An 11,287-nucleotide genomic window follows, 5' to 3' on the forward strand; every position below is an offset into this window, starting at 1 on the left:
AAAGTGCTGGGATTATAGGCCTGAGCCACCGCGACCGGCCACAAGCACTTTTTAAGCCTTGAGCTAGTTCCATCTGCTCATGTCCCGTTGGCCAAAGCCAGTCACGTGTCCGGGCTCCATTGCAAACAGAGGAGACATTGACCCAGTGGGAGGAGCTACAGGGGATGCCAGCCACTCTGCACCAACCACACAGAGCATGAGTGTGTCAAACCAAAGGCCCCAGAGCTCACAGTATCACCACAGCCGGGAAACCCTTCCTCCGCTCCTCCCTCATTCCTCTTTTCTAGACCGTCCTGTAAGTCATGATAGAAGGATCCCCTGGGTGCCCTCTGAAATCCCACCTCTCCCAGGGGAGCCTCCTTCCCTCACCTCTCTCTCCCCTGCCCTAGATGGAAAATGTCAAGCATGGCGTTGATCAGAAGCTGGTGGAAGGCCAGGAGAAGCTGCACCAGATGTGGCTCAGCTGGAACCAGAAGCAGCTCCAGGGCCCCGAGAAGGAGCTGACCAAGCCAGAGGTATCTATGGGGGACTGTGGGGTGGCCCGGGGTACTTGGAGTCCCAATGCCGCCCTGTACCCTTCTGCTTCATGGGCCTACCTGTTTCGAATGCTTTCCCAAGCCTCACATGCTTTCAGGAGCTTGTGACACCTCCTCCAGGAAGCCAGCCTTGATTTCTGCTCTTGGGCATGCATGGGTATGGCTTCTTCCTTTTTTTTTTTTTAAATCCTGCTCTACCGATGGAATACAGTGGTGCGATCTTGGCTCGCTGCAACCTTTATCTCCCAGGTTCAGGTAATTCTCCTGCCTCAGCCTCCTGAGTAGCTGGGATTACAGGAGCCCACCACTACGCCCGGCTATTTTTGTGTTTTTAGTAGAGATGGGGTTTTACCGTGTTGGCCAGGCTGGTCTTGAACTCCTGACCTCAGGTAATCTGGATGATTTCTGAATCAGAGAATATTTCATAGCAATGCATCTCATTGCTAAATGCTAAGCTGTGTCTTGTTGAACTCAAATCTGGATGCTTCTCTTCCCCTGGAGTCTTTCATATTCACCCATCTGGGTCCCAGCAGCAACTTCTGACTCGTGTTCTCCGGCCCCTCCACTCAATCCCAGGCCCTGGCCTCTTGTGTTGCCTAATGGGCCTCGCTGCCTGTCCCAACACGCACTTAAGCTCTCATTAAGTCCATGCCTGACCAACATGCTGAAACCCCGTCTCTACTAAAAAAATACAAAAATTACGAGGCGGGCAGATCACAAGGTCAGGAGTTAGAGACCACCATGGCCAACATGGTGAAACATGGTGTCTCTACTAAAAATACAAAAATTAGCTGGGTGTGGTGGCATGCACCTGTAGTCCCAGCTACTCGGGAGGCTGAGGCAGGAGAATTGCTTGAACCCAGGAGGTGGAGGTACAGTGAGCCATTGAGCCATTGCACTCCAGCCTGGGGGACATACTGAGAAACTGGCCAGGCGTGGGGACTCATGCCTGTAATCCCAGCACTTTGGGAGGCCGAGGTAGCCAGATTACCTGAGGTCGGGAGTTTGAGACTAGCCTGACCAACATGGAGAAACCTAATCTCTACTAAAAATACAAAAAATTAGCCCAGTATGGTGGCGGGTGCCTGTAATCCCAGCTACTCGGGAGGCTGAGGCAGGAGAATTGCTGGAACCTGGGAGGTGGAGGTTTCAGTGAGCCCACTGCACTCCAGCTGAGGTTTCAGTGAGCCGAGATCACACCACTGCACTCCAGCCTGGGCGACAAGAGCGAAACTCCGTCTCAAAAAAAAAAAAAACAAAAAGTCACCACAGTGTGTGATTCTGTTTATATGAAACACTCAGAATGGGCAAATCCAGAGACGGGAAGTGGATTCGTGGTTTGCCAGGGGCTGGGGGAGGGGATGTACAGTGATTGCTAATGGGGACAGGATTTCTTTTGGTTTGGGGAGTGATGCAAATATCCTATAATTTGGCCAGTTTCGGTGGCTCATGACTGTAACCTCATCACTTTGGGAGGCTGCGGTAGGCAGATCACTGGAAGTCAGGAGTTCAAGACCAGCCTGGTCAACCTGGTGAAAGCTCATCTCTACCAAAAATACAAAAAAAATTAGGCCTGGTGGCAGGTGCCTATAAGCCCAGCTACTCTGGAGGCTGAAGTAAGAGAATCGTTTGAACCCCAGGAGCAGGGGAAGGTTGCTGTGAGCTGAGATTGCGCCACTGCACTCCAGCCTGGGTGACAGAGGGAGAATCTGTCTCAAAAAAAAAAAAAAAAAAAAAGTCCTGGAATTAGATGAAGGTAGTATTTGCACAATCTTGTGAATATACTAAAAACCACTGAATTGTACACTTCAAAGGATGAGTTTTATGGTATGTGGATTATATGTCAATTTATGAAATATTTGTTATTTATTTATTTTTGAGATGGAGTCTCACTCTGTCACCCAAGCTGGAGTGCAGTGGCACAATCTCAGCTCACTGCAACCTCTGCCTCCCGGGTTCAAACAATTCTCTGGCCTCAGCCTCCCGAGTAGCTGGGACTACAGGTGCATGCCACCACGCCCAACTAATTTTTGTATTTTTAGTAGAGACGGGGTTTCACCGTCTTAGCTAGGATGGTGTTGATCTCCTGACCTCGTGATCCGTCCATCTCGGCCTCCCAAAGTGCTGGGATTACAAGCATAAGCCACCATTCCCGGCCGTTGTTATTTATTTCTTTTTGAGGCGGGGTCTCTCTCTCTTGCCCTGGCTGGAGTGCAGTGGTGCCATCACAGCTCACTGGCTGCACAGTGCAGGCTGGAGCAGTCCTCTCACCTCAGCCTCCCGAGTAGCTGGGAACATAGGCACATGCCACCATGCCTGGCTAATTTTTTAAATAAATTTTTAGTAGAGACAGGATCTCAACTGTGTTCCCCAAGCTGGTCTTGGACCCCTGGCCTCAAGCAGTACTCCCACTTGGGCCTCCCAAAGCACTGGAAATACAGGCGTGAGCCACCATGCCTGGCCTCAGATCAATTATTGATTGATTGATTGAGATTGATTGATTGACCCAGACTGGAGTGCAGTGGCATGATCTCGGCTCACTGCAACCTCCACCTCCTAGGTTCAAGTGATTTTCCTGTCTCAGCCTTCCGAGTAGCTGGGACTACAGGCGCACGCCACCACACCTGCCTAATTTTTGTATTTTTTTAGTAGAGATGGGTTTTTGCCATGTTGACCAGGCTAGTCTCGAACTCCTGACCTCAGATGATCCGCCCACATCGGCCTCCCAAAGTGCTAGGATTACAGGCGTGAGCCGCAGTGCCCGGCCACAGTTTTTTACAAGCTGAAATGAGTTCCTATCTAAAGCACATAGTAAGGCTACGAAAGTGAGATGTATGAAGATACGAATGTCTCTATAAATGCTAACTCTTCGGCAGAGAGACCTGGACCCCCTGCCTCCTGAGACTCTCCTGTTTCTCCTACTGCTAAGCGCAGCATCCAGAATGACCGAATGACCTTTCAAATGAAAAAAAAAACGATCTTACGTCTCTCACGTGGGCGCCTTCCCGTAATTCCTAGGCTCAAGTGGGCAAAATCCTATCTCTCCTATCTCCCAGTCCATGACTTTTTTTTTTTTTTTTGAGACACAGTCTTACTCTGTTGCCCAGGCTGGAGTACAATGGCCTGATCTTGGCTCACTGCAACCTCTGCCTCCGAGGTTCAAGCAGTTCTCCTGCCTCAGCCTCCTTAGTAGCTGGGACTACAGACACCTGCCACCACGCCCAGCTATTTTGTTTTCTTTTGTTTATTTATTCATTTATTTATTTATTTATTTTGAAACAGAGTTTTGCTCTTGTTGCCCAGGCTTGAGTGCAATGGCGCAATGTCTACTCACTGCAACCTCCCCGTCCCGGGTTAAAGCTATTCTCCTGCCTCAGCCTCCCAAGTACCTGGGATTACAGGCGTGCACCACCACACTCGGCTAATTTTTTTTTTTTTTTTTTTTTTTTTTTTTAGTAGAGACAGGGTTTCACCCTGTTGGCCATGCTGGTCTCGAACTCCTGACCTCAAGTGATCCACCTGCCTCAGCCTCCCAAAGTGCTGGGATTACAGGCATGAGCCACCGCGCCTGGTCCCGGCTACTTTTTGTATTTGTATTTTCTCTTCATTTATTTATTTCTGAGACAGAGTCTCACTCTGTCACCCAAGTTAGAGTGCAGTGGCATGATCTCTACTCACTGCAGCCTCTGCCTCCTGGGTTCAAGTGATTCTCCTGCCTCAGTTTCCCAAGTAGCTGGGATTACAGGCACCTGCCACCACGCCCAGCTAATTTTCTTTGTGTTTTTGGTAGACACAGGGTTTTGTCATGTTGGCCAGGCTGGTCTCGAACTCCTAACCTCAAGTGATCCGCCTGCCTTGGCCTCCCAAAGTGCTGTGATTACAGGTGTGAGTCAGCGCACCTGGCCTAATTTTTGTATTTTTAGTAGAGACAGAGTTTCACCATGTTGGCCAGGCTGGTCACAAACGCTATCTGTGCTCATCTCACTCCATGGCCAAGGAAATTTTCAAGGAAATTTCCTAGCTCTCTGATTTCAACTGTGTTCTCCCCTGATGGTTTACAACTTCTGCCTAGAAAGTTCTTCCAGACTGTCCCCGCCTGGCTTCTACTTTTTGTTTTTTAGCAGTTTTATGGAGATATCATTTGCATACCAAACAAACCACGCTTTTAAATCATACACATCAGTAGTTCTTAGCATTGCGTAACGGTCACTATCACGTCTCATGCCCCTAAAAAGAAAGTCTTTTCCCATCAGCAGTCTCTTCGTTTTCTCCTACTCCCAACCACGAATCCGCTTCCTGCCTCTGTGGATGGGCCTGTCATGGGCATTTCATAGAAATGGGATTACACACTGTATGGCCTTTTTTTTTTTTTTTTTTTTGAGACGGAGTCTCGCTCTGTCACCGAGGCTGGAGTGCAGTGGTATGATCTTGGCTCACTGCAACCTCCGCCTCCCGGGTTCAAACAGTTCTTGTGCCTCAGCCTCCCGAGTATCTGGGATGACAGGTACCCGCCACCACACTTGGCTAATTTTTGTATTTTTAGTAGAGACGGGGTTTCACCATATTGACCAGGCTGGTCTCGATCTCCTGACCTTGTGAGCTGCTCACCTCAGCCTCCCAGAGTGCTGGGATTACAGGCATGAGCCACCGAGGGCCCGGCCCTGGGTGGCCTTTTGTGCCTGGCTTCCTGAACTGAGTGTGGCATCCTCAGGGTTTCTCCATGCTGTGGCCTGGGTCAGAGCACCGAGACTTTCCACGGCCGCTGAGTCATATTCTCTTTTATGGATGGCTCACATTCTGTTCGCCCATTTATCAACCGAAACACACTTGAGCCATTTGGACTCTTTGCTATGCCCCGTGTGCACGTCTTTGTGTGTGGACGTATGCTTTCGTTTCTCTTGTGCACACACCCACAACTAGAATTGCTGAGTCATATGATAATTCTATGGTTTAACTTTTGAGGAAGTGCTAGACTGTTTTCCAGAGTGACTATGCCACCAGCAATGCATGAGTCTTCAGTTTCTCCAGCTCTTGACCTACAGTGGGTATTATCTGACCATTTGTTTCTTTCTTTTTCTTTCTTCTTCTTATTTTTTTTTTGAAATGGAGTCTTGCTCTGTCGCCCAGGCTGGAGTGCAGTGGCACGAGGCGCGATCTCGGCTCACTGCAGCCTCCGCCTCCCAGGTTCAAGCGATTCTCTTGTCTCAGCCTCCCAAGTAGCTGGGATTACAGGCGCCCACCACTACACCTGGTTAATTTTTGTATTTCTCGTAGAAAAAAACCTGCCACCGTGCCTGACTAATTTTTGTGTTTTTAGTAGAGACAGGGTTTCACCATCTTGGCCAGGCTGGTCTCAAACCCCTGACCTCATGATTCACTCATGTTGGCCTCCCAAAATGCTGGGATGACAGGTGTGAGCCACCGCTCCTGGCCCAATTTCTCCACCTCATGACTGACAGTGGGTATTATCTGACCGTTTCCAGCTATCCTAATGGGTTTGTGAAGTGATATGTCCTTGCTGGGTTTTTTGTTTTTTTTTGAGACAGAGTCTCGCTCTGTTACTCACGCTGGAGTGCAATGGCACGATCTCAGCTCACTGCAACCTCCGCCTCCTGGGTTCAAGCAATTCTACCTCAGCCTCCCAAGTAGCTGGGATTACAGGTACCCACCACCATACCTGGTTAATTTTTGGATTTTTCGTAGAAATGGGGGTTTCACCACGTTGATCAGGCTGGTCTTGAACTTACCTCAGGCGGTCCATCCGCCTCAGCCTCCCAAAATGCTGGGACTACAGGAGTGAGCCACCACGCCCGGCCTCCTTGTGGTTTTGATTTGCATTTCCTTAATGACTTACAACGTCAAACAGCTTTTCATCTGCTCTCCCTGTATCTCCTTGGTGATTTTCTATGCCTTTAAAAAAAAATCGACTACTGCCTGAGTACAGTGGCTCATGCCTGTAATTCCAGCATTTTGGGAAGCTGAAACAGGCAGATCACTTGAGCCCAGGAGTTTAAGATCTGGGCAACTTAGTGAGATCCTGGCTCTACAGAAAATTTTTAAAATGTAGCTGGGCATGGTGGTGAGTGCCTGTAGTCCCAGCTACTCAGGAGGCTGAAATCAGAGATCACTTGAGCTCAGGAGTTGGAGGCTGCAGTGAGCTGTGATCGCGCCAGTGCACTCCAGCCTGGGCGACAAGACCTAGATCCTGTTTGTAATTAAAAGAAAAGAGGCAGTCGGGTGCGGTGGCTGACACCTGTAATCCCAGCACTTTGGGAGGCCAAGGCGGGCAGATCACGAGGTCAAGAGATCGAGACCATCCTGGTCAACATCGTGAAACCCCGTCTCTACTAAAAATACAAAAATTAGCTGGGCATGGTGGTACCTGCCTGTACTCCAGCTACTCGGGAGGCTGAGGCAGGAGAATTGCTTGAACCTGCGAGGCGGAGGTTGCAGTGAGCCGAGATTGCACCACTGCACTCCAGCCTGGTGCCTGGTGACAGATCTAGACTCTTTCAAAAAAAAAAAAAAAGAAAAGAGGCTGGGTGTGGTGGCTGATCCCTGTAATCCCAGCACTGTGGGAGGCCGAGGCAGGAAGATCACTGGAGGTCAGGAGTTCAAGACCAGCCTGGCCAACGTGGTGAAACCCCATCTCTGCTAAAAATGTAAAAGTTAGCCAGGCATGGTGGCACGCCTGTAATCCCAGCTACCTGGGAGGCTGAGGCAGGAGAATGAGCCACAATCATACCACTGCACTCCAGCCTGGGGGACAGAGCAAGACTTCATCTCAAAAAAAAAAAAAAAAAAAAAATGCCGGGCACAATGGCTCATGCCTGTAATCCCAGCACTTTGGAAGTCCAGGGTGGGCAGATCACGAGGTCAGGAGATTGAGACCATCCTGGCTAACACTGTGAAACCCTGTATCTACTAAAAATACAAAACAATTAGCCATATGGGGTGGCACGTGTCTCCAGTCCCAGCTACTCAGGAGGCTGAGGCAGGAGCATCGCTTGAACCTGGGAGGCGGAGGTTGCAGTGAGCCGAGATCGCACCACTGCACTCCAGCCTGGGCGACAGAGCGAGACTCCATTAAAAAAAGAAAAAGTTGCACCTATGGAAAGGGTTTTCTCGAAGGTTAGTGGTAGAACCCCTCTTTCCCTGGCTTCAGCTCCAATCGCCTTTGCTGAAACACATGGTCCTGATTGGCACCCCCATCTCCCTTCTCAGCAGGTCGAGTCCCGGGCTCTCACCATGTTCCGGGACATTGCCCAGCAGCTCCAGGCCACGTGCACCTCCCTGGGGTCCAGCATCCAGGGCCTCCCCAGCAATGTGAAGGACCAGGTGCAGCAGGCCCGCCACCAGATGGAGGAGCTCCAAGCCACCTTCTCCAGCATCCACTCCTTCCAGGACCTGTCCAGCAGCATCCTGGCCCAGAGCCGTGAGCGCGTGGCCAGCGCCCGTGAGGCCCTGGACCACATGGTGGAATACGTGGCCCAGAACACGCCTGTCACGTGGCTCGTGGGACCCTTTGCCCCTGGAATCACTGAGAAAGCCCCAGAGGAGAAGAAATAGGGGGAGAGGAGAGGACTCGGGGGGCCCCGTTTCCATGCTGCAGCTCTGGAGTCCTCAATCCGGGGCCCATTTCAAACCGATTTTCTAAGCCCCCCTCCCAGCTCTTCTATGCTGTGTCAGTTGGGAAGCTAAGGCTCTCAAAACTGGGCCATCACCCCGCTGACCAATCTCTCACCCCCTCTGAGCTTGGAAGAAGCATATTCTGAGCATCACCCTATCAGTCAGTAGAAAGAGATTTCCAGAAAAATATTTTTCAGGAAGGTTGCCCCCCAACCAGAATTTTTTTTTCCTTGTTAAAAATTGGGGATATAGTCTCTGTCCCACTTTGTCTACACCGATGACCCTGGATATTAGCCTGTAGTGTGTGGACTTGGATTTCTGGTCTAAGTGGGCCTCCTGGGGACGGGATGGACCGCTGACCTTCTGAGCTTCATTGTAGAGCAGAAGGATGCTGGGGCCTGTCTGGCACGCCTTGTTGAAACGCCCTGGCATTCAGTATTGCCTTAATAAACTTTACCTACAGCTGCATACAGGCTGTGTGTGTGTGTGTGTGTGTGTGCACGCGCACGTATGTGTGTTTTCATCTGTCCCTGCTGCTATCACAGAAATACGTTAGGCTGGGTAATTTATTTATTCATTTATTTATTTTGTAGAGACAGGGTCTCACTATGTTGCCCAGGCTGGTCCTGAACTCCTGAGCTCAAGTGATCCTCCTGCCACATCCTCCCAAAGTGCTGGGATTACAGGCGTGAGCCACTGTGCCTGGCCTGCCAGCGTCTTGATCTTGGACTTCCCAGCCTTCAGAACTGTAAGAAATAAATTTCTTTTTTTTTTTGAGACAAAGTTGTGCTTTGTTGCCCAGGCTGGAGTGCAGTGGCATGGTCTCGGCTCACTGCAACCTCCACTTCCTGGGTTTAAGTGATTCTCCTGCCTCAGCCTCCCGAGTAGCTGAGATTACAGGCACGTGCCACCACACCTGGCTAATTGTTTGTATTTTTAGTAGAGATGAGGTTTCACCATGTTGGCCAGGCTGGTCTTGAACTGCTGACCTCATGATCTGCCCGCCTCCGCCTCCCAAAGCAATGGGATTACAGGCGTGAGGTACCACGCCCAGCTTTTTTTTTTTTTTTTAGACAGAGTTTCACTCTTGTTGCCGAGGCTGGAGTGCAGTGGCGCACTCTCGGCTCATCACAACCTCCACCTCCTGGGTTCAAGCGATTCTCCTGCCTCAGTCTCCCAAGTAGCTGGGATTACAGGCATGCGCCACCACGCCCGGCTAATTTTGTATTTTTAGTAGAGACAGGGTTTCTCCATGTTGGTTAGGCTGGTCTTGAACTCCTGACCTCAGGTGATCCGTTGGCCTTGGCCTCCCGAAGTGCTGGAATTACAGGCATGAGCCACCGCGCCTGGCCTGTTTCTTTCATTGAAGAAGAGGGTATGGTCAGGCTCATGGCTCATACCTGTAATCCCAGCACTTTGGGAGGCCGAGACCGGCAGATCACGAGGTCAGGAGTTCGAGACCAGCCTGGCCAACGTGATGAAACCCCATCTTTAACTAAAACTACAAAAAAATTAGCTGGGCATGGCACGTGCCTGTAATCCCAGCTATTCTGGAGGCTGAGGCAGGAGAATTGCTTGAACCCGGGAATTGGAGGTTGCAGTGAGCTGAGATTGCTCCACTGCACTCCAGCCTGGGCTACAGAGCAAGACTCTGTCACAAAAAAATAAATAAATAAAGATAAATAAAAAAGAAGAGGGGTAACTGCACCAGTCTGCAAGTGATCAAATTCACCCATCTGATCCATCTGCAGCCCTGGAAGTCTGGGTGCTTCAGCCATTACCTTCTCTGAGCCTCAGTTTGCTCATCTGTAAAATGGGAACCATGAAATCCATTTTGATGGAGAAAAGGTTGTTTTAAGACATTGATCAAGCCAGGCACGATGGCTCACACCCATAATTCCAACACTTTGGGAAGCCAAAGCAGGAGGACTGCTCGAGGCCAGGAGTTTGAAACCAACCTGAGCAGCACAGCAAGACATTATCTCTACAAAAGAAAAATGTTTTTAAAAGATTAGCCAGGCATAGTGGCATGCACCTGCAGTCCCAGCTACTCGGAGGCTGAGGTGGAAGGACTGCTTAAGCCCAGGAAGTCAGGCCTGCAGTGATAGGGATCACTACACTGTACTCCAGCCTGGGTGGCTGACTGAGACCCTGTCTCAGACAAAAAAAAAAAGAAAAAAGAAGACATTGATCAGATGACCACCAAGGCACAGTCACAGTGACACCTGTAATACCACCACTTTGGGAGGCCAAACTGAGACAATCTTTTAAAGCCAGGAGTCGGAAACCAGTCTGGGTAACACAGTGAGACCCTGTCTCTACAAAAAAAAATTGAAAATAGTCCAACACAGTTTTGCATGCCTGTAGTCCCAGCCACTTGGGAGGCTCAGGTGGGAGGATCATTTGAGGCCCAGAATTGGAGGCTGCTTTGAGCTATGATGGCGCCACTGTACTCCAGCCTGGGCGACAGAGTGAAATCCCACCTCTTAAAAGGAAATAAAAAAAGGCCGGGTGCAGTGGCTCACCCCTGTAATCCCAGCATTTTGGGAGGCTGAGGCGGGCTGATCATGAGGTCAAGAGATTGAGACCATTTTGTCCAACATGGTGAGACCCCGTCTCTACTAAAAATAGAAAAATTAGCTGGGCATGGTGGTGTACACCTGTAGTCCCAGCTACCGGGGAGGCTGAGGCAGGAGAATCGTTTGACCCCGGGAGGTAGAGCTTGCAGTGAACTGAGATCGAGCCACTGCACTCCAGCCTGATGATAGAGCGAGACTCTGTGTCAAAAAAAAGAAAAAAGTCTGGGCACAGTGGCTCACACCTGTAATCCCAGCACTTTGGGAGGTTGAGGCAGGCAGATCACCTGAGGTCAGGAGTTCGAAACCAGCCTGGCCAACATGGCGAAACCCCATCTCTACTAAAAATACAAAAATTCACTGAGTGTGGTGGCGCATGCCTGTAATCCCAGCTACTTGGGAGGCTGAGGCATGAGAATCTATTGAACCTGGGAGACGGAGGTTGCAGTGAACCGAGATCTCGCCACTGCACTCCAACCTGGGCAACAGAGCAAGACTCCATCTCAAAAAAAAAAAAAAAAAAAAAAACCAAAACACTGTGTTTTT

General features: G+C 50.1%; 1 protein-coding gene across 2 annotated transcripts in view; it reads left to right on the top strand.

Annotated features, from left to right (window-relative positions):
- PLIN3 (perilipin 3) overlaps positions 1-8,633 on the top strand; it is a 29,592-nt gene extending 20,959 nt beyond the window's left edge. For both annotated transcript variants that reach the window (XM_064380734.1, XM_064380735.1), the window contains exons 7-8: positions 390-515; positions 7,761-8,633. In XM_064380734.1, coding sequence (XP_064236804.1) covers positions 390-515; positions 7,761-8,105 — 471 coding nt within the window. In that variant the 3' untranslated portion in view covers positions 8,106-8,633. The remainder of the gene's footprint in view (positions 1-389; positions 516-7,760) is intronic.
- The last annotated feature ends 2,654 nt before the right edge of the window (positions 8,634-11,287 follow it).

The sequence above is a fragment of the Aotus nancymaae genome, unplaced genomic scaffold (assembly GCF_030222135.1).
Source record: "Aotus nancymaae isolate 86718 unplaced genomic scaffold, 86718_ANA_hifiasm-v0.15.2.pri h1tg000028l, whole genome shotgun sequence".
Lineage (NCBI taxonomy): Eukaryota > Metazoa > Chordata > Mammalia > Primates > Aotidae > Aotus > Aotus nancymaae.